The sequence below is a fragment of the Ceratotherium simum genome, chromosome 3 (genome assembly GCF_057802395.1).
Source record: "Ceratotherium simum simum isolate JZ-2026a chromosome 3, ASM5780239v1, whole genome shotgun sequence".
NCBI classification, from domain to species: domain Eukaryota; kingdom Metazoa; phylum Chordata; class Mammalia; order Perissodactyla; family Rhinocerotidae; genus Ceratotherium; species Ceratotherium simum.
Genome location: NC_141902.1, coordinates 64,902,247 through 64,925,601, shown reverse-complemented (window position 1 = coordinate 64,925,601; position 23,355 = coordinate 64,902,247). Strand labels below are relative to the sequence as shown.

General features: G+C 34.9%; 1 protein-coding gene across 16 annotated transcripts in view; it reads left to right on the top strand.

Moving 5' to 3' along the window:
- Nucleotides 1-23,355, top strand: part of MYO9A (myosin IXA) — a 273,318-nt gene that overhangs the window by 146,662 nt on the left and 103,301 nt on the right. For all 16 annotated transcript variants that reach the window (XM_087428635.1, XM_087428628.1, XM_014780883.2 and 13 more), the window contains 2 exons: nucleotides 6,661-6,736; nucleotides 22,568-22,711. In XM_087428635.1, coding sequence (XP_087284761.1) covers nucleotides 6,661-6,736; nucleotides 22,568-22,711 — 220 coding nt within the window. The remainder of the gene's footprint in view (nucleotides 1-6,660; nucleotides 6,737-22,567; nucleotides 22,712-23,355) is intronic.

The window sequence follows — 23,355 nt, the reverse complement described above, 5'->3', positions numbered from 1 at the left end:
CAACTTTATGTAGTCTCCTCCCATGTTTTACCAGTGTTGGCAGAAGTGATAGTATGTCACTTCTAAAGTTAAGTTATAAAAGACTACAGTTTCCATCTTAGGTAATTTCTTGCTTGCTAACTCTCTCTCAGAGTCACTGTCTCTGGGAGAAGCAAGCTGCCATTTGTGAGTAGCCCTATTGAGAATCCCATGGAAGCCTCTAGTCAACAGGCAGTGAGGAACTGAGGCTTGCCGTCAACTTCATAAGTGACTTTAGAAGCAGATCCTTCAGCTCCATTCCAGTTTTGAGATGACTGCATCCTTGACTGACAGCTTGAATACAACCTCTTGAGAGACCCTGTCAGAACCTGTTCAGCAACTCTTGAAACCTGTTCCTCTAGAAACTCTGTGATAGGATAACTGTTTGTTGTTTTAAAGTGCTGGGTTTTGGAACAATTTAATATGCAATGGATAATAACATAACATGCCAAAACATGAAATACTTAAGAGATAAATTTAACAAAATATTTGTTAGACCTGTATACAACTGAGAGAAATTGAAAAATGCCTAAATAAATGAAGAGAAATACATGTTTTTGTATTTCTGAGATGTCAGTTCTTCCCCCAATTGGATCTGTAAATTGAATGCAATCCCAATGAATGTCACAGCAGATTTTTTTTGGTAGAAATTCACAAGCTTACAACTAAAATTTATACAGAAATGTAGTTTACCTAGAATGACCAAAACAATTTTGAAAAAGAACAATAAAGCTGGAGAACTTACACTGTATGATTTCAAAACTAAAATAATGATGACATTATTCTCTTAGTGTAAGGTTCACGAGATCAGTAGAGAAACAAATAAAGAATCTAAGAATAGATCTACACATATACGGTCAATTGATTTTCCACAAAGTAACTGAGACAATTTAGTGGGGTAAAGTATAGTCTTTTAAACGATGGCACTGGAATAACTGGATTATCCATATGTTACAAGACAACTTCGACCCTTACCTTACATTATACATAAAAATTAACTTAAAATGGGTCATACAGCTCTTTGTAAAGAGTCAAACTATTAAATTTGTAGAAGAAAACAATTTGTAGAGAAATTTGTAGAGAAAAAATCTTTGCAATCTTGGGACAGGCAAAGATTTCTTAGATGGAACATAAGAGCATGAACTATAAAAGGAAAAAAAATGATAAATTGGAGTTCACCAAAATTGAAAACTTCTGTTTTTAAAAAGATATTCGTGTGTGTGTGTGTGTGTGTGTGTGTGTGAGGAAGATCGGCCCTGAGCTAACATCTGCCAATCCTCCTCTTTTTGCTGAGGAAGACTGGCCCTGGGCTAACATCCATGCCCATCTTCCTCTACTTTATATGGGACGCCGCCACAGCATGGCTTGACAAGCGGTGTGGAAAATAGTTTGTCAGTTTTTTATAAAGGTGAGCATATACTTTACATATGTTCCATTAATTCCATTCCCAAATATTTACCTGAGAGAAATGAAAACATGTTTTCACACACAGGCTTTTATAGATCGATCTCTAAAATATATATCAAACATTAAAAAATGGTATAGGATCACAATTCCTGTTTGAAAATGGTAGACAGAAACAAATGCAGGAGATTCTAGTATGTATTTTGGTGAAGACTGCAGGGAAGGCAGAGAAGTATGCTTCTCTTGAATTGATAGAATATGGATATTTATCAAGTTTAGGAAATCAATATGAGTAAATAAACATGAATGTGTGCTTTACAGACAACCACAATAATAACAAAAATAGAATCTTTATCTTTTAAAGTAGCATGAGAAGCCTTTATCTATCAAATGAGAAAACTAAGGGAAAAAATGAGCTTAAAGAGTGAAATAAATGGAAAGTATAAAATAAGATACAAGAAACAGGTACTACTATTTAAAATTAATAAAAATAGATTTACCTCACCAATTAAAATATCAAAATGTATTTTTCAAACAGTTTAATTATTAAATGATGTCTGTAGGATTCTTAAAATGATGAAAATGATGCACAAAGATGTACCAGATGAAAGATGAACAATAGTGATAAATAAAGCTAGATAGTAATCTGAACAGATCTTCACCTATAGAACTTAGAAAAAGACTTAGGTGAGAAAGACAGAAGCTGAACTCAGTAGAAAGTTTTGAGATCTGGTAAAGAAATTGGTAAATACATGTATAAATCTAAGTAAGCAATTAATTTCTAAAACTTAGTAATGCCTAATTTGCTTGATTAATGGGAAGAAAACAAGGTGAATATAATTACATCTGTGATGGGAAGGGGACGACTAGAATCAAAGCATTTGAAAGTTCTTGTATTCTTTACAAAAAGAGAAGAGAATTAGTTTAGTTTAGAATTCATGAACATCTTAAAAACTCTAGGATAATCAAGGAGGAGAGTATATATAGCTTCCAAAACAAAGGAAAGAAATTGAATATAAAGAAAATATTCAGTAGGAGTCTGAATAAAAGTGCACAATAATTAGGGTAGAATACAAAGCATTAAATGAGAAGGCCGAAAAGAATTTCCAGATGTATCAATAATACCAATAAATTAAAATGAACCAAACTAAACAGTTAAAGAACAGATTATACGATTGGGAAAAATAAAATTCATCTGTAAGATGTTTATAAGAGACAAGCCTTAAAACATATGAATACAAAAAGATGAAAAATAAAATAGTGGAATAAAATTGTCAGAAAATTTATTCTTGCTCTCTTGTACATTTTCCCACCTCATTTAGGCAACTCCTGTTACAATTTCTGTTACTATAAATTAGTTTTGCCTTTTCTAAAAAATTTACAGAAATGGAATCATATAGTATGTATTCTTTTGTGTTCTGATTCTATTATACAACATAATGATATACATATCATCTATGTTGTTCTTTTATCGTTAATTTGTAGCTGAGTTGTATTCCATGGTATATATGTATGTATAACTATGTATACAGTTTTGTGTTTGTCATTCATTTTTTGATAAATATGAGGGTTGTGTACTGTTTTGAGCTATTATGAGGAGTCCTGCTGGAAACATTCTTGTTCAAGTGATTTTGTGTACGTATATTTTCATTCCTCGGGTAAAACTTATGAGTGGAGTTACTGTGTCATAAAATAGACATGTGTTTAACATCATTAGGAACTATCAAACTTTTGGCACTTTAAAGATGTTCTTCCATTTTCTTTTGTCCTACACTATCTGTGATGATAAACTCAGATGTCATCCTTTTGTCATTCTTTCGTATCTAATGTACCTTTTTTCCTCTGGCTGCTTGAACGTTATCTCTCTAAAGTTTTTGGTTTTCAGCAGTTTGGCTGTGATGTCCCTAGATATGATTTATATTTATCCTGTTTGGGATTTGCTGCCCCCTTTGGACCTTTGCTTCATTGTTTTTCATCAAATTTAGGAAATTTTTGGCCAATATTTTTTCAAAATTTTTTTCTGCTGCAATTTCTCTTTTCTTTCTGACACACCTCAATTACATGTTCTTAGAATATTTGATCTTGTCTCTCAAATTCCTCCTACTCTGTTCATTTTTGTTCTATTTTTGTTCTTTCTGTTCTACAGATTGGATAATTTTTATTTATCTGATTTCAAGTTTATTATGCCATTTCAAGTCTCCTCTTAAACCCGTAGGATAAATTTTTCATTTCAGAAAATTTCAGTTTTCAGTTTCAGAATATCCATTTGGTTCTTTTTTATAGCTTCCATTTCTCTGCTGAGATTTTCTGTTAACTCAAAAGACTACCTTCTACTTTGTCATTGAACATGTGATAGCTATTTTAAAGTCCTTTTATGCTAATTCCATCAAGTGGGCGATGTAGGGATCTGATGCTGTTGGAATGGGATCAGGAAGAGAGGTGCACAGGACTTCATTTTCTACTCTGACTGATCAGTTGCAGTGTTCAGTATATTATTCCTTTTGCCTTTTTAATGTTTAAAATATTTAATAGTTGATATTAAAAAATCATTACACAGACAGAACTAAGGAAGTCAAATAATATGCGTGAAAGAACCACCCTAAAAGAAAACACTCTATTGTGTTTGCAGGGAAGATACTCCAAGAGAGAGAAGAAAATTCCCTGTGAGCACTTTACAGTACAGAAGAATTAAGAACATGAATCCAATAAATCAATAGCACAAATTTAAGACTATAAAAATATCAGAATGATATTGAAAATAGATATTGAGCTATTAAAAACAAGCAGAGGAATAAAGCAACATCTGTGTGAGCTCATGAGATAGAGGAAACAGCTGAAAATTGAATTACTAATATTGAGGAAAGGTTTGAGATGATTATGTTTCAATAGGCAGAAGAAAAGAATGGATATGGAGGATAGAAAATGGTAATTTGTCATAGGGATAATTGATGTCCATGACTTAGGAACTGAATTAATAATTTTTAATTTTATTTATTTATTTTTCCCCCAAAGCCCCAGTAGGTAGTTGTATGTCATAGTTGCACATCCTTCTAGTTGCTGTATGTGGGACTCGGCCTCAGCATGGCCGGAGAAGCGGTGCGTCGGTGCGCGCCCGGGATCCGAACCCGGGCTGCCAGCAGCAGAGCGTGCAAACTTAACCGCTAAGCCATGGGGCTGGCCCAGAACTGAATTAATAAAACGAAAACAGTTTTTATGTGGGTATAGATATATGTCTTCACTTCTTTAGGGTGTATAATTAGGAGTGGAATTGCTGGGTCATATGGTACCTCTGTGTTTAATTTTTTGATGAACTGCTAGACTGTTTCCCAAAGTGACTGTCATTTCACATTCAGCAATATATGAAAGGTTCCAATTTTTCCATGTCGTTGCCAACATTTATTATCTGTATTTTTGATTATAACCATCCTAGTGGTGGTATCTCATAATTTTGACTTTCATTTCTCTGACTAATGATGTTGAGCATCTTCTCATGTGCTTCTTTGCTATTTGCATGTCTTCTTTGGAAAAATATCTATTCACAGTCTTCGTTCATTTTTAAATTGGGTTGTCTTTTTATTATTCAGTTGCAAGAGTTTTTTTTTATAGTCTGGAATTCAAGTTCCTTACCAGATATTTGATTTGGAAACATTTTTTATCATTCTGTAGGTTGCCTTTTCGCTTTCTTGGTACAGTGTCCTTTGAAGCACAAAAGTTTTAAATTTCGATGATGTCCAGTTTATCCGTTTTTTTCTTTGCTTATGCTTTTGGTATCCTATCTAAGTAACCATTGCCTAATCTAATGTCAGGAAGATTAACTCCTATGTTTTCTTTTAAGAGTTCTATAGTTTTAGCACTTATATTTTGGTCTTTGACCCAGCTTCATTCTATTGCATGTGGATATCTGGTTTTTCCAGCACCATTTGTTGAAAAGATTATTTTCCCATTGAATTGTCTTGGCACCTTTGTCAAAATTCAAATGATCATAAATGTAAAGGTTTGTTTCTGTACTCTCAGTTCCTTTCCATTGGTCTATTTGTGTATCATTGGTCTATTTGTCTGTCTTTATATTGGTACCATACTGTCTCAGTTTACTGTATCTTTGTAGTAAGTTTTGAATTTAGGAAGTGTAAGTCCTCCAACCGTGTTTTTCGTTTTCAACATTATTTGGCTATTCTGGGTTCCTTGCATTTCCACATTAATTTTAGGATCAGCGTATTCATTTCTGCAGAAAAAGGCAGCTGGAATTTTAATAGATATTGCATTGATCTGTAGATTAATTTGGGGAGCATTGCCATCTTAACAATATTAAGTTTTCCACTTCATGAGCATGGATGGCATTCCATTTATTTAAGTTTTCTTTAATTTCTTTTAATGGTGTTTTGTAGTTTTTAGTTTAGACGTTTTATAATTTTTGTTAAATTTATTCCTTTATATTATTTTGATGTTATTATTAATTGTTTTTTAAATTTCATTTTATGATTGTTTATTGCTATTGTATAGAAATACAATTGATTTTTGAATATTGATCTTATATTTTGTAATTTGCTGAACTCATTTATTAGTCTTAATAGTTTTTTGTGTGTTGCTTAGGATTTTCTACATATGAGATTATCATCTCACATAGAGATACTTTTACTTCTTCCTTTCCAATATATCTTACCTATATTAAATGTCTTTGCGTGTGTGTGTGTGTGTGTGTATGTTATGAAAATTGATAGCTTTATGCTTATAGAGCTTAATGTTTATCATATAATTTGAAGAAAATTATAACTTAAAAAATATTGGTAATCCTTAAAGGAAACAATTTATCGTCTTTGATTCTCAGTGTCTTTATATGTAAGATTAATTGATCTCTAAAATCTGTGGTCCACGTCAGCAATGTATTTATTACTGAAAAATGATGCAAAGAAATCATTAGGAATTTTTTGAATATGAGAAATGAGCTTGTACCCTTCTAGACCTTCAGCCCAGTTACCCTTGTATTTTCTGATAATGTTTAAGTAAGAGAAGGAATAAAAAAATTTATTATTAAATTTCCTAATTGGGTTCATTGTTGGCTAAGTCAGATTTGTAAGTAACCGTCATGGGGCTTGGTTCATATTATTATTTAGATGTTTCTGACATGTTTAGCAAATACTTACTATCGAAGTACATTAGTTTCATTTGCCCTTAGAAAAATTGTTTTATGTTTATTTTCTCTTAGCATTGACTTGAAAATTTCTGCTTTTTATATGCTAGGTATAACCCGGAAAAATCCTAGAACACCTCTTTCTGATCTCCAGGGCATGAATACTCTAAATGAAAAAAACCAACAGTAAGTATGTTTGGTGTATGTTTTCAAGGAGGTATAGAAGAAATAACTAGAATTCTTATTAATAATTTTGTGGCTTAAAAAATATGAAGAAAATCATGCCTAGTTTGTTTTTCAGTTCTTAAAGCATTTATAAATGGTATGATAAGTTAATAAGGTTAGAGTTAACAAAACTATTAAGACTAAGGTATTTAAGATTGCCCTGAAATAAAGATAGTGTGTCATTAAAATTAAAGTGTAACTTCATTGAGTAGTTTTTTCCAATTTGAGTTCCTATATCTTTATAATTTATATTGTCGCTTCTCTGCTTAAGTTATAAAATTATAACTCTTTAATGCTTGTTAAAAGAAGTCTAAGTTCACTAGTCTCACATGCAAGAGCTATCAGCCCAAGTTTCCAACCTCAACTATATTCATCTTAAATGCCAGCAAATCGAACTACTTGCTATCTTTATAGTGTATGCATTTTGTTTTCTTAACAGTGATACTTGGCTAAGATGAAATTTGCCGCTGTATTTGCATGTTAAATTTTACCCAACGACAAATTAAATCATGATTCTAGTGACCTCTGTACCTTCAATTCAGTCTATTGGCAGTATTCTCACCCTGGTCATTAGATATCCCTAACTTAAGGAACCCATTTTCTTGATTTGGATAGAAAAAGGAAACTGTCTTGCCTCATTTCCCAAAGCGATTTAATGGTTATAACTGTCCTAATTCCTAGTTTGTGTTTCTTTGTACTTTCAATTTTGGATACCTGAAGTGATCTATCTGGGCTTGTGGTTTTTTTGTTTGTTTGTTTGTTTGTTTTTGGTAAGGAAGATTAGCCCTGAGCTAACATCTGTTGCCAATCTTCCTCTTTTTGCTGAGGAATATTGGCCCTGGGCTAACATCCATGCCCCTCTTCCTCTACTTTTTTTTGTATGTGGGATGCCTGCCACAGCATGGCTTGATAAGTGGTGCATAGGTCCGCGCCCAGGATCTGAACCTGTGAACCCCGGGCTGCCAAAGTGGAGTGTGCGAACTTAACCACTATGCCACCGGGCTGGCCCCTGGGCTTGTGTTTTTTATGCATCAGTTGGGATAGTCTAATATTTTGGTTTAAGATTGATTGTGTTGGTCTGGGCTCATGCAATTAACTGAGTTTAGGCACTCATGGAATGATAAACTAATTTTATAAGGATATGTATATAAGCTCATTTATGAGACTCTTCTTTATAGGGAACTTGATCACATCAGCTTGATTCTTTAACTTTGTATACAATAAAGAAAGATGTAGCATTGAAGTGTTGTTATCAGGAAAAGGCCAGCTAGCAGCTTTAACAAGAGATCCTTCCAGATTGTATTTATTGTATTGGTGAATTTATTTTAGGGAAAATTGGTGAGAAGAGGAGGAGGCTAGGATAGTAGATACTTATAAAATCAGATCAGCCATGAAATCAATAGCTTGTATCTACTAAGTGGAGTCTTTTGGACCTTTCCTATGGAATTCTCCTAAGAAGTGACTCTTAAATGAAAGAGTGGAATGTCCAATTTAGTGGTGATCTAGGACTAAGAATTGATGTAGTCTATATAAAAACAAGAAAATGCAAATAGTAAAACTGTTTTTAGCCAGTGAAAATATTCCTCAAGTGAGAGATAAAACTTTCATTAAAGTTGAGAAAGCAGTTTTTTTTGGTAAGAGGGTATAAACTGAAAACAAATGTCTTTATATCAAAATATGATTTGAGAAAAAGTACAGAGCCTATGATTACGTGTCATGAAGCCGACATGGTAAATGCTCTATAGAGGCTACTGAACTGACCCTTAATATGAATAACTAAAAAGACTGCATTAGTAGCCAAAGACACATTTATTCCTAGGTGGAAAAGCTCTTGTAAGTGAATAGTTGTAGAGCAGAATTTGTGAAGAACAAAATACACCAGACTATATTGGAAAAAAATGCCTTTGAAAACTTATCTAGGAGGAAACAGGAGTGTATATCATTAGATTTTATTGTTGATAAGTCCATAATGAATTTTGTACATTGTAGAAGTATATGGTAGGTTTTTAATTAAATGATGTCTGTTGTACTATAATGCTAATCTCAGGGCATTAAGGAACAAGAGTAAGTCTCATTAAAACTCTTGGGTTATGGCACCATCCTGTAGCACTTTGTACTGTATTGATATCCACGTATTTGAGGACTGAGACAGACCTATCCTCTAAGAGTCAAATATGTAAGCATGTTATGGATCCTGATTTTTATTCTTAATACAACTAAAAACTCACTGTCTAAAGCATTATTTTTGTTTAAATTAAACTTTTCCTCTTGATCTGGGCAAATGACTACTTATCATCTGAGACATTGTATTATAAAATGCAACAATGAGAACCAAAGTAAACACTTTTTCTTAAGGGTAAAAAGTCAAATAATTTATTACTGAGGTTGATTTAGAAATGATCATATTTAACATGATTTATAAAGATGAGTGGATTTCAAGGTTCTCTTGGAACCAGTATGACTTGATGTCACATTAAACAGCTTGAAGTGATTTCTCATGACTTCTCGTATGTTACAGCTAGATAAATCTCATGGCATTCCTTCATGTCTTAGTATGTATTTTGTTTACCATATTCTCTAGGAAAAATATAGACCTTGGATATTAATGTAAGCAGGTGTATGTGATTAGCAATTTATATAATAATAGCAAATTATAGGTATTATGAAATAATACTTACATTTTAGTATAAATTTAAAACATTAAGTATTATGTAGTCATTTCAAAAGTCTCTTCCAAGTTTCTTCACTTTAAAACATAGTTTGTCTTTTATCCTAAATGATATTTGTGTGTTTTTACATAGTTTTGTTGGTCTTTCTTTTAAAAATTAATGGCTTTTTTACTTGGGCGTTATTTGCACATTATGTCTATTCCTGAATGTCAGATAGTTCTTGAGAGAAAAATAAAAAGATAAGTTAAGACACATACAACTTATAGTTCTGGCAGATCATTTGTTTATTTAATAAGTACTTAGTGCTAAGTAAGTACATGACTTAATACTTAGGTCATGTGGTGGAAACTGGAGATTCCATACTTTGTAAGATAGATTTGACAAGTGATATGATCGAGGAAATATAGGACACTATGGAAACATATAGGAGGACTATTTAATTTAATTTTTATGTTGATACTATTTTTAAAGAATTGGATGTGGGGCCAGATGCATCAGAAAAGTTTTTCATAAAAAGAATCTTTCAAACTGTTGTCTGAGGGAAGAGTAAGAGTGAGCCCTGTGAAGAGGAGAGTGATGTATTCCAGGTGGAGGAGCAACCTTTATGAAGGTCCAGGAGCAAAAAGAGAGAGCATGGCACAAATAAAGAATTAAAAGAATATGAGTATGAAGAGAGAAGTGATGAGAGTTGACTTGAGGAAAAATCATCATGGGCTAATTCACATAGGGCTTTGTTAGCCATTTGGAGAGGTTGGATTTCATCTTAAGGGTAATGAGAAGTTATTTAATGCTTTTAAACAGGGGACTGACTGACATTTCAGAAGAATCTCTCTGGTTGCTTTATGGAGAATGATTTGGAGAGGCACTAGATTGGATACAGGGAGACTAGTAGTTCTGGCAAGAGATGATGGCTTGGAATGGGGTGGTGCTGGTGGGTATGCATTCATGTGAACCTATATATAAAAATATATTTCCCTCCCCAAAGTACCAGTACATGGTTCTATATCCTAGTTGTAAGTTGTTCTAGTTCTTCTACGTGAGCCACCGCCACAGCATGGCAACTGACAGAGGGGTGGTGTGGTTCCACAACCGGGAAGCAAACTCGGGCCGCTGAAGCTGTGAGTGCCAAACTTGAACCACTAGGCCATTAGGGCTGGCTCTGAACCTATATTAAGAAGGAAAATTAAGAGAGAATCTATGTGTGTCTCACTTTATTTTTTGAAGATTCAGAATTTATGAGAAATGTATATTGGATCTCTGTGCAAATAATTTTTATATGTATGCAATAAATATATAACAGTGATCTAATATACAAGGAATAAGTCTGTATAGAGAACAAAACAAAGACATTGTATATGCCGTCAATCTTAGTAGCAATGTGCTAAGCTAAGGGAAGCTCCTGGAAAATCTGATTACCTATGTCAAGTCATTTCATTGAAACAACCAACTGGTACAAAGATTTTTAAGTGCACACAGAGCTTCTCCGTTCTCCCTATTGTCCCATTGATTGTCGTCTCTTTCTACGGCACAGCCTATTTTTGTTTTCTTTCACTTCCAATCTTCTAGTTCACCATTGAGCCTGCCATTCTAATGTTGCGACTCTTCCTGTTACTTAGTGTGTAAAATACCAGTAAAACCTTTCTGCTTTGCCTTAGGCCTTTCTATAGCATGTAGGAGGAAGAGCACTGATGTGTTAGTCACCAAAAATTTGTTCTTGGCCCATCTTATCTTCTTATTCTCTGATTGTAACTCTGGTATGCCTTCGTTTCTTAAAAAAAAAAGAGAGGGGGAAGGAAAGAGAAGGAGAGAATCTGTATGTCTGTATAAAAATTGTGAAATATATTGGATGAGGAAAGGGAGTAATTAAGGATGATTTCTAGATTTCTGGCTTAGTTCTTGGACCAGGAATATTAGAGAAGCAATAGTTTTGAGGGGGGAATGAAAGTTTCACCTTGGACGTGTTACCTTGGGGTTCCTGAGAAACATTCATCTAGAGAGAGAGAATAAATCATTGGATCCACAGATACACTCAAGTAATACTTGGGCTAGAGCTATAGTTTGTAATTGATTGGAGACCTTGCCATTTAGTTGATGACTTCTGAATGTCCTATCTCTGGATTGTTTCTCTTGGGTTAGTTAGATTGTTTCTCTTGTTTGTCTGCCTACAGGTTATAAATCTGGCTGCTAATGTTCTAGGTGTATTGCTGGGCTTCTCATGATTCCATATGCGTACTTCAACTTAATTCCTCCTATTTTCACTGTGGCACCTCACCCCTGCCTTTAGCTGTGCTTAATGTCCCTAACTTCTCCTGAGCTTCTATGTTTCCAACTTCTCTATAAAGTAAATTTCCCATCTTCTGCAGGTGTGAGAAAGGGAATGTTATTTCACTATATAGGGTAAGGGTAAGGGTCTAGCTCATTTCAAAGAGTTTCAACCTATCTTCCTATTTTTGACCCCATTCAACAGCACCCTTGCAGTGGTGCCAGTTATCTCTAGTACCTGAGCGTTTCCAGAGTTCTGAATGAGAATCTACATGCATTTTGTTGTTTTAGTTTCTTTACCACTCTTGAACCCAGTTTCTACACACACACACACACATACACACACACAAGTATATATATTCTCAATTACACATACACATATATACCCCTCCTTTTCTATGATTCTCACATACATATAAATTTAGATTTCAACTTTTTCTGGTCTACTGCATCTTTTATCACATGTCCATCAACTTTTAAACTTTTACTACTCCTTGTCCCTTGCATAGTCTTTCTTCCTACTCTTTGTTCTTGTTAATTTGTAACTTATTTGTCATTTCAGTGGTATTTCAACTGGGGGCTGAGATAAACAATTGAGTTCAGTGTGCCATGGAGGCTTATTTCCCTTAAGCAGACACCTAGTGGTAAATAAGAATGTAGCTTATTTAAGAATGTTATCCTAGGGCACAGGAGTGGAGTGGCGATATGGAAATATAAATGAGAAGGATGGAGAACCCATGCAAGAATGCATTAATGAGGTAATTAACGGTTGCTCAACCCTGTGGGACCAACTGAGAAGCCTAATGATTTGTATCGCAGGACCATCTGTTTGCCTTGGGGAAGAAAGAAGGAAGGAGTTCTAGAGAGTTATGCATGTGTAAGTGCAGAGTAGAAGCCTACATCAAACAAGAGGCAAGTGTCTGGAGTCTGAAACCATGTGCTCTCAGTAGCATCTGCTTGAAACTGGACAAAATATGTGTGCTCTCAGTAGCATCTGCTTGAAACTGGACAAAATATGTGTGTGTAGCTAGTCACAGTACTGTTTGCAATAGCAGTAGCTAAAATAAGAGGTAAGACTGAGAGGATTTGAAATGGTACATAAATGTTCAATATACATGTTTAATGGGAAGCTCCTATTCAGTCTTTATACATTAATGTCTCATTTGATGCAAGAGAATATATAAAACATGTGTACGTTAGGAAGCATACCAGCAAAATGAACCTACCACCCAAGTTCAGAACCAGAAGATTATTAATGCTGCTGCAGCCACTTTTATATTACTTTCTGATCCTTCCTCTCCCTTCTTCCCCACAGGTAACTGCTATCCATAATTTTATGTTTATCATTACCGTGCTCTAAAAAAAAAGTTTTATGATAAATGTATGTTTTTCTAAGCAATAAATTGTTTGGCTTTGCTAGTTTTTGAGTTGTACAGAAATACTAATGTATAGTATATGGTCTTCTGTGACTTTTTTCCCTCTCAACAATATGCGTCTAAGATTCACCCATCTTGTTGCATGTAGTTTGTTCTTTTTATTGCTGTATAATATTATATGGCTTTGGGGGGGAATGGGTAGTTATTGTTTAATGGATACAAAGTTTCAGTTTGGCCAAAAGTTCTGGAGGTGGATAGTGGTAATGGTTGCACAACAATAAATGTACTTAATGCCACTGAATTGTACTCTTAAAAATAGTTAAAATGGTAAATTTTATGTTGTGTGTGTTTTACCACAAGAAAGAATAATAAAGAAATCGCATGGTATTGGGAGAATAGGGAGTTATTGTTTATAGGGTGTAGAGTTTCAGTTTGGGATAATGAAAAAATTCTGGAGATGGAAAGTGGTGATGGTTGTACAACAATGTGAATATACTCAATGCCACTGAATTATACATTTAAAGTTGGTAAAAGAGATAGAGAACAGATTGGTGGTTGTCAGAGACAGGGGATTGGGGGTGGGTGAAATGTGTGAAGGTGCTCGCAAGGCACAAACTTCCAGTTATAAAATACATAAATCCTGGGAATGCAATGTACAGCATGGTGACTATAGTTAATAATACTGTATTATATATTTGAAAGTCACTAAGAGAGTAGATCTTAAAAGTTCCCATCACAGAAAAAAATATCTGTAAGTATGTGTGGTAATAGATGTTAACTAGACTTACTGTGGTGATCATTTTGCAGTATATACAAATATTGAATCATTATGTTGTGCACCTGAGACTAACATAATGTTATATATCAATTGTATCTCAATAAAAAAAGAAATAAAATTGTTAAAATGGTAAATTTTATGTTATGTATATTTTACCACAATAAAAAAATTACATGGAGGGCCAGCCCCATGGCCTAGTGGTTAAGTTTGGTGCACTCTGCTTCGTTGGCCTGAGTTTGCAGGTTCAGATCCCAGGCGCAGATCTACACCACTTGTCAGCCATGCTGTGGCGGCGACCCACCTATAAAATAGAGGAAGATTGGCACAGATGTTAGCTCAGGGCTAATCTTCCTCAAGCACAAAAAAAAGAGGAGGATTGGCAACAGATGTTAGCTCAGGGGGAATCTTCCTCAGCAAAAAAAAAAAGTTACATGGTATTAATATACATAATTGATGTGTCCATTCTCCTGTCAGTGGGTATGTGGGTGGTTTTTTTACTATTACGAATGGTGCTACTTTAAACATGCTCATACCAATCTTCTGGTTCACCTATTATTAAATCTCTGGGATATGTACTTAGTAGTGGAACTGCTAGTTCAGTAGGATATGTGAATGTTAGTTTTATAAGATAATCCCAAATTGTTTTCCAAGGTAGTTGTACCAATGTACACTAACAGTGGCAGCTGAAAATTCCATTTGCTTTATTCTTTGCCAGCACAACTTATTGTCAGACTTCTTAACTTTTGACAATCTAATTGTTATAAAATGGTATCTTATTGTAATTATAATTTGTATTTCCCTGCTTATTAATAATGTTGAACATATTTTTATATATTTTATGGCCATCCTTGTATCTTCTTGAAATACCTGTTTTTTGTTTGCCCTTATTTCTTTTTTTAAAAGTATTCTTTATAAATTTTATATACTGTTCCCATTTCAGTTATATGTTACATATACATTCTCCCAATTTGTAGCTTATCTTTTTATTTTCTTCAGTGGTGACTTTTGGTGAACAAAAATTCTTAAATTTAATGTAGGTAGTTTTTTCTCTATGATTTGTCCTTTTTATAACTTATTTAAAAAATTCTTCCCTAGTCCTAAGTCATCTATTCAGCCAGATTTTCTTCTAAAGTTTTCTGTGTGCTTATCACCAGTTAAACCCCAAGCTCTTTTGCCAGTTGTCTGAATTTTCTCTGATCATATACAGATGCATCTTGAATCAGTTTCATCTTCTTGTAGAAATGTCTCTTGGCATTTTTTTGATCTGTACCAACCTGGAGGATTTGTTTTCTAGATCTATCACATAGCTGTCACATTGGTATCTTCCTTTACCTTTGTAGTGAGCATTTGTTTTGTCATTCTTCTATTTTGCATCAACTATTTTTTCTACCATTTCTTCCTCTTTTAGGTCTCCTTTGCAAACTGTTATGGAGCATATTCTCTAGTAGCTCCATGAGAAAGTATGTATAGGAGGAAAATGTTTTGGTTTCTTGTATAACTAAACATGCATTTATTCTGCCCTCATGCTTGATTGGTAATTTGGCTGTGTATAGAACTTTTGGTTAGAAATAATTTTTCTTCAGAATTTTGAAGACATTACTACTTCGCATTTTAGTTCCAGCATTGCTGATTTCTGAGCCCTTGTTTTAAATACTTTTATTGAGATATAATTTACATACCACAAAATTTCACCCATTTAACGTATACAATTCAGTGAAGTTTGATGTATTTAAGAGTTGGCCAACCATCTCAAAATCTAATTTAGAACATTTTAATCACTCCAAAAAGAAACTTCCTACTCATTAGTTTCTCTCCCTTCCTCATACTCTCACCAACTTTTTGTCTCTATAGATTTGCCTGTTCTGAAATTTTCATATAAATGGAGTCTTAAAATATGTGGCCTCATAAGACTTCTTTCACTTAGCATAATGTTTTCGAGGATAATCCATGTTGTAGCATGTAACCAGTACTTCATTCCTTTTTATGGCCGAATAACATTCCATTGTATTGGATATTTCGTTTATACGTTTATCAGTTGCCTAACACTTGGGTTGTATTCACTTTGGCGGTTATCAATAATGCTGCTGTGAACATTTGTGGACAGGTTTTTGCATGGACATATGTTTTCGATTCTTTTGAGTACATACCTAGGAATGAAATTGCTGGGTCATATGGTAACTCTATGTTTTAACATTTTGAGAAATTGCCAAAGTATCTTCCAAAGTGGCTGCAACATTTTACGTTCACACCAGTGATGGATAAAAGTTCCATTTTCTCCACATCCTTGCCAGTATTTCTTTTTTATATCTTATATCTTCTTTTGTTGTTGTTGCCAGTATTTCTTATTGCCTGTCTTTTTTATTTTAGCTGTCTTAGTGGGTGTGAAGTAGTATCTCATTGTGGTTTTGATTTGTACTTCTCTAATGCCTAATGACGTTCAGCATTTTTTCATGTGCTTATTGGCAATTTGTATATCTTCTTTGGTCATTCATCTATCTTCTTTGAATAAATGTCTACACTGCCCATTAAAAATTTTTTTTTTTTAGGGCCGGCCCCGTGGCTTAGCGGTTAAGTGCGCGCGCTCCGCTACTGGCGGCCCAGGTTCGGATCCTGGGCGTGCCCCAACGCACCACTTCTCCGGCCATGCTGAGGCCGTGTCCCACATACAGCAACGAGAAGGATGTGCAACTATGACATACAACTGTCTACTGGGACTTTGGGGAAAGAAAAGGAGGAGGATTGGCAATAGATGTTAGCTCAGGGCCGGTCTTCCTCAGCAAAAAGAGGAGGATTAGCATGGATGTTAGCTCAGGGCTGATCTTCCTCAAAAAAAAGATATAAACTGAATTACCTAACCCAAAAAACTCTTCTGAAAAAAAAAGTTTTTTTTTTGGTATATATTCTTCTTTCCAAGTATATAAGTACAATTGTCTTAAATAAAACTGTGATCATGCAGTGATATTTAAATTTAATAACATATGCAAACACATTTTTATGCCATTAAATATTGTTCTACAACATGAGCTTTAATGGCCTCATAGACTTCCATTCGTGTGGTTGTAACAATTTATTTCACCTATTTTCAATTGTTGGTTATTTAGGTTATTTCTAATTTTTTGATATTGGTGAAGATTTTTGTAGTTAAATTTTTGCATGTTTGATTATTTTATCTTCTGCTCTTCTTAATAAAAAGCTTGACCAGAAGGGCAGAACAAAGTTGTTATAAAATTTTAAAGATATTGTCCTGGCTATCCCAAAAGTATTAAGTTTAAATAAAGAACTAATGGGAAAATAAATATTTTAAGGTTTTATTCCATTTTTCAAAAGCAGGAAGTTTCAAAAATAGTACAAAGGGAAAAATAGTTCATAGAGTCCTATGTATCCTTCACTCAGTTTCCTTTAAGTGACGTCTTATATAGTGGTAGTACATTATTAAAACCAGGAAATTTACATTGGTACATTAATATTAACTAGACTACAGTTTTCACCATTTTAAAAGATATGCACGTGTGTGCATGTCTAGTTTTTTGAAGTTTTGTCCCGTGTATAGATTCGTGTAACCAACACCACAATCAAGATATAGAACTCCTTCATCATCACAAAAGAATTCATTCATGCTGCTTATTTGTATTCACCCCTCCTTCCTCATCTCTGTCCTGTACTCTAGCAACCACTAGTCTGTTCTTCATTTCTATAGTTTTGTTATTTTGAGGATGTTATAAGTAGAATCATGTGGTATGAAACTGTCAGGGAGAAAAAACTTTACCTTCTTAGGTTCAGTGGCTGGGGGCCTGTGAATTAAACTAACAGAAGACAGATTTACAGGAGAAGAAGCATACAGTTTTTATTAATATTTTGCCTGCATGAGTATTAACAGAAAAGAATTGAAACTCAAAGAAGTTGCTACACTTGGGGGCTTATATTCCCTTTTTATAAAAGAAAGAGAGTTTGGGCTTCAAGGGATGAAGAAATGTGAAGAAGTGACTAGGAAATATATAGGGAAACTAGTGGAAGATGAGAGTTATTTTAGTAAGATTTGTGTATGCAAACTCATCTCAGTGCCTACTTTCTGTCTCAGGTGATAAGACTTGCTGTCCTCCTCCTTGTATGGGAGAGGGGGACACTTTCCCAAAGGGAAATTTATGCCCTGCTTCTAGGGGGTTAAGGGAAGTACAGAGAACTAACTCTTCCTGTATCTGTTGGTTCTCATTTCCCTTCAGCTCAAAATAATCGTTACGCCAAAGTAGCGTATTTTGGGGGTGACAAATCCTAGTCCCCTTCATAACTTTTTGAGATTAACTCTTTTCACTAAACATGATGCTTGGTCCACTGGGTTATTACGTGTATGAATAGTTCATTCCTTTTTATTTCTGAGTAATCTTTGCCTATTTTTTAATTGCATTATCTTATTATTGAGTTGTAAGAGTTGTTTATATATTCTAGATATAGGTCCCTTGTCAGATACTATTTGAAAATATTTTCTCTCGTCTGGGAGTTGTCCTTTTACTTTTTTTTATGGTGGTGTTTGAAGTGCAAAAGTTTTAAATTTTGATGAAGTCTATTTTTCTTTTTTGCTATACTTTTGTTATATTTAAGAAATCATTTCCTAAGCCCACGTCACAAAGGTTTACTCCCTGTTTTATCTTCTAAGAGTTTTATAGTTTTAGTTCTTAAATTTAGATTTATGATCCATTTTGAGCTGATTTTTGTATACAGTGTGAAATAGAGGTCCAACTTCATTCTTCTGTGTGGGGATATCCAGTTATCCCAGCACTATTTGTTGAAAATACCGTTCTTTCTCCAATGAATTGTCTTGACGCCTTTGTCCAAACTCAGGTGACCATAAATGAAAGGGTTTATTTCTGAATTCTCAATTCTGTTCTACTGATCTATGTCTTTGATTATCCTATCACCATATTGTCTTGATTACTGTAGCTTTGTAATATGTTTACAAATCAGGAACTGTAATTCCTCCAGCTTTGTTCTTTTTCAACATCGTTTTGGCTATTCTGGGTTCTTTGCATTTCCATATACATTTTAGGATCAGCTTGTCAATTTTACAGAAAAGGCAGCTGGGGTTTTGATAGGGGTTGTGTGGAATTTATAGATCAATTTTGGCAGTATTGTCATGAAATATCTTTCCACTTATTAATATCTTTAATTTCTTTTAACAGTATTTTTTAGTTTTAGTGTACCAGTCTTACACTTTTTTTGTTCAGTTTATTCCTAAGTATTATATTATTTTTTATGCTATTATAAACAAAACAGTTTTTTGCTGCTTTCATTTTTGAATTGTTCATTGCTACTGTACAGAAATATAATTGAATTTTGTAAACTTGCTGAACTCATTTTTTAGTACTAATAATTTTTTAGTGGATTCCTTGATTATATAAGATCATGTCTTATGTGAATAAATATAATTTTACTTCTTCTTTTCCAATTTGTATGTCTTGTATTTCTTTTTCTTCTTAACTGCCCTGGCTAGGAACTTCAGTACAATGTTGAATAGGAGTGGCAAGAGCTCATGTCATTGTCTTCTTCCTGATCTTAGTAGGAAATCTTCCAGGTTTGTTTTTTTTTTTTTTTTTGGTGAGGAAGATCAGCCCTGAGCTAACATCCACACCAATCCTCCTCTTTATGCCGAGGAAGACTGGCTCTGAGCTAACATCTATTGCCAGTCCTCCTCCTTGTTTTCCCCAAAGCCCCAGTAGATACTTCTATGTCATAGTTGCACATCCTTCTAGTTGCTGTATGTGGGACGCGGCCTCAGCATGGCCGGAGAAGCAGTGCGTCGGTGTGCGCCTGGGATGCGAACCCGGGCCGCCAGTAGCGGAGCGCGCACACTTAACCGCTAAGCCACGGGGCCGGCCCCGTTTTTTTGGTCATTAAGCATGATGTTGGCTGTAGCTTTTTTAAATATATGCCCTTTATCTGATTCGTGAGCCCTGTGTGTGACGTCTCTTCTTTGTCCCTATGTCTCAGAATCTTGTAAGATCTATCTAGAAACCCTATTGTTTGGGTATTGAGCCTACTTGATTGATCTACAGTCTTGTGCTGCATAATGACGTTTCTGCTGACAATGGACCAGGTGTACGATGGTAGTTCCATAAGATTAGTACCATAGAGCCTAGGTGTGTAGTAGGCTATACCATCTAGATTTGTGTGAGTACACTCTATGATGTTCGCACAACAACGAAATCACCTAATGAAGCATTTCTCAGAACGAATCCCTGTTGTTGTGACACATGACTGTATTTTCTTTATGATTTTCCATCCTGTTTTGTTTTGCTTTATAAGAAATTATTTCTCCCACTTCCTCATCCATAAATCTCCTGTCACTAGTAAAAATTCTTGAAGTCATCCTTAATTTCTTCTTTGTCGTACATTCCACATTCAGTCTACCAGCAGGTCATATCGACTGTACCCTAAAATCATATCCGGAATTTCACCACTTCTCACTACTTCCACTGCTGTTGCCCTGGCATGGATTATTGCAATAGCCTCTTAAAGTAATCTCCCTGCTTTTGTTCTTGGCCCTTCAAACGATTTTCAATATAGCAGCCAGATCCATTATTTTAATATATAAGCTGCATTGTGTCAATGTTTTGCTCAAAATCCTCCTGTGTCTTTTCTTTCTCATTCCCATTACCTAAAAGGTACATGTAACATGGCCTCCTCCTCCCTCTCTGACTTCATCTACTACCATTCTTACTCCACTTCAGCCTTGGTGACTGACTTAATATATCTCAGACTCATCAACAGCATTCTTGCCTCCTGAACTTTGTGTTTGCTCTTCTCTCTGCATGGAATGCTCTTCTTTCAGATAACTGCTTATTTGCTCTTTTATCTCCTTCACATCTCTGTTTAAATGGAATCTTATCAATGAGACCTCCCCTGACTACCTATTATAAAGCCTAGCATCCTGGCAATTTTTATCCTTCCCTGTTTAAATTTTTTCCTTAGGCCCTATTATCCGGCATAAAAATATAGTATTTTCTTATGTGTTTATTGTTTGTCTCCTTCCACCTGAATTTAAGCCTCACAAGGGTGGAGATTTTTGTTTGTTTTGTTAATTAGTATATGCCCAGTGCTAGAAAAATAATTGGCAGTAGTAGGTGCTCAATAAATATTTTTGAATGAATGAATGGGTATATTCTACTGCATTTCATTAGTGTTACGTTTTTAATTTTCAGAAGCTTTTGTTAGCAATTTTGTTTTCTCAGTGTTTATAGCATCTTGTTCTTATTTAATAGATGGAATATTTTCTTTTTTCTCTCTAAAGATATTAATGATAGCCTTTGAAAAGTCTTCGTTTCCCTTCCTGGTCTTTTTTTCCTTCAGGTTATTTATGTCATGATTGTTTTGGTCTCTGTGTTTCATGCTAGGGGCTTTCTTCAAATGTCTAGTGAACCTTGGTTGACTTCACATTTACGATTGAGACACTGAAAAGCTAATTGGAATCTCTGATTAATTGAGTATGTTGTTTGGAGCATATCAGTATCTTTGGGTCTTTCCTCTTGAGCTGGTGAGATTCAGCAGAAAAATTTATTCTAATTTTCTGCTTGGAGGATATAGTCCTAGCTGCCAGCATTCTGGAGCCAACTGGGTAAGAGGACTGAGAATCCCTGTTTTCAGTATTTCCTTTGAGTTCCATATAGTATACCCATCCTCAGTTGCGCCGAGTACTGCCCCGTCCACTGACTTTCTCTTTCATCTTCTTGCTTAGGTAAAGGAGGGACGGTCATAAGGCTGCAGTTCTAACTGCTTCTTAAACCAACATTCAACTAGTAGTGCTCCTGTTTTAACCCACCTTTCCACCACTTCCAGAAGTACTTGGCACCACCAACTCTGAAGCCATTTGGGAGTTCTGCTGAGTAAACAGTTGCTTCTCAACTTTGCCCACAGCCAGTTTAAGATTGCTTTCTGAGGCTTACTACTGAGAAAGAAATCTGCTTTCTATATTCATCTTCTTTCCATATTTCAAAAATGTGTTACTGCTGTCTCTTAGTATTTCTCTTTATCCTTAAGTGTTTATTCCTTTAACGTTATTTTCGTAGTGTTTTTATGGGTTTCTCGAGGAATCCAAATGTGTGTCCAATTTGCTATCTTTACCTGGAAAGCCCCCTATTAATTCTTTATATTGTAGTCACTGATAATTTTATCTGTTTTGTTCATTCCTATATCTCCAGTGCCTAGAATAGTGCTCAGCCCATAGAAGGAGTTTAGTAACTTTGGTGTGTGTGTAGTGAGTGAGTATGTGAATAAGACCTCCCAGAAGGAAAATAAAATATTTTGGAGAATGAGATGGCCTGTTAGAATTGTAAATGCCTTCACTTGCATTTGGAAGTTCTATAATCTATAAAAAGACAAAAGCCGTTACATTATAAGACATTATATTATTTACTGATTGTTAAATGGTTAACAATATACTTAAAGACATTAGCTGTATGATGTGCTCATCTACATGCACATTTGTATATGAATATGCCAGAACCCATAGAAATTTTTTGTTCTGAATAAGTAAAATGTTAGTCCAAATTGATTGGTAATCTCTCCAATAAAACTATTTTCTGCTGGTTTAGCATTTTTTCTAAATTTTAACTTAGGTTTATAAACTTTTATTTTACTTATTTAAGCAATTTAGAGAGTGTTAATTAGAGATTTCTCAGTTAACTAAAACAAATTGTACTATATTTAATTTTTGCAGTGATACATTTGATTTTGCCTGGAATGGCAGAACTGGGATTCGCCAGAGCAGACTATCAAGTAGCAGCTCCTTGCTTGATAAAGATGGGATATTCTCTAATTCAGCTAGCAGCAAACTCTTGGAGAGAGCCCGTGGAATTCTCACGTTAGTATTGATCAGTAATGTGGATTGCTTTTTATAACTGGTTTAAAATTTCTGGCTGAAAAAAGAAGAGGGGTGATGGTGAAGCATTATTTTCATGAGTAGAATTTTGAGTGAAACGACTCAAAAGTAGTCAGTATTTAGAGCTATGAATCTCTCACATTATAAAGCCGGTGTTTGTTTGTTTGTTTTCATTTCACCAGGACAATCATAGTTGAATCTACTCACTATGGAGATGATTCTTTATTGCTGTTTGACAGACCCTACATCTAGAGAGAGAAAAAGCTTTTAGCTCTTTTTAGGATTACCAGTCTTTTTTTTTTTTTTTGTGAGGATGATCAGCCCTGTGCTAACATCTGCCAGTCCTCCTCTTTTTTTGCTGAGGAAGACTGGCCCTGGGCTAACATCCGTGCCCATCTTCCTCCACTTTACATGGGACGCTGCCGCAGAATGGCTTGCCAAGCCGTGCATTGGTGCGCACCTGTGATCCGAACCAGCGAACCCCGGGCCGCCGCAGCAGAACACGCGCACTTAGCTGCTTGCGCCACTGGGCGGGCCCCAGGATTACCAGTCTTTAACTGCAATTGTTCTTTAGTTCTGGCAGTCCTAACAAATTAGTCAGGAAAATCCCCTCTGTAATGGTGAAT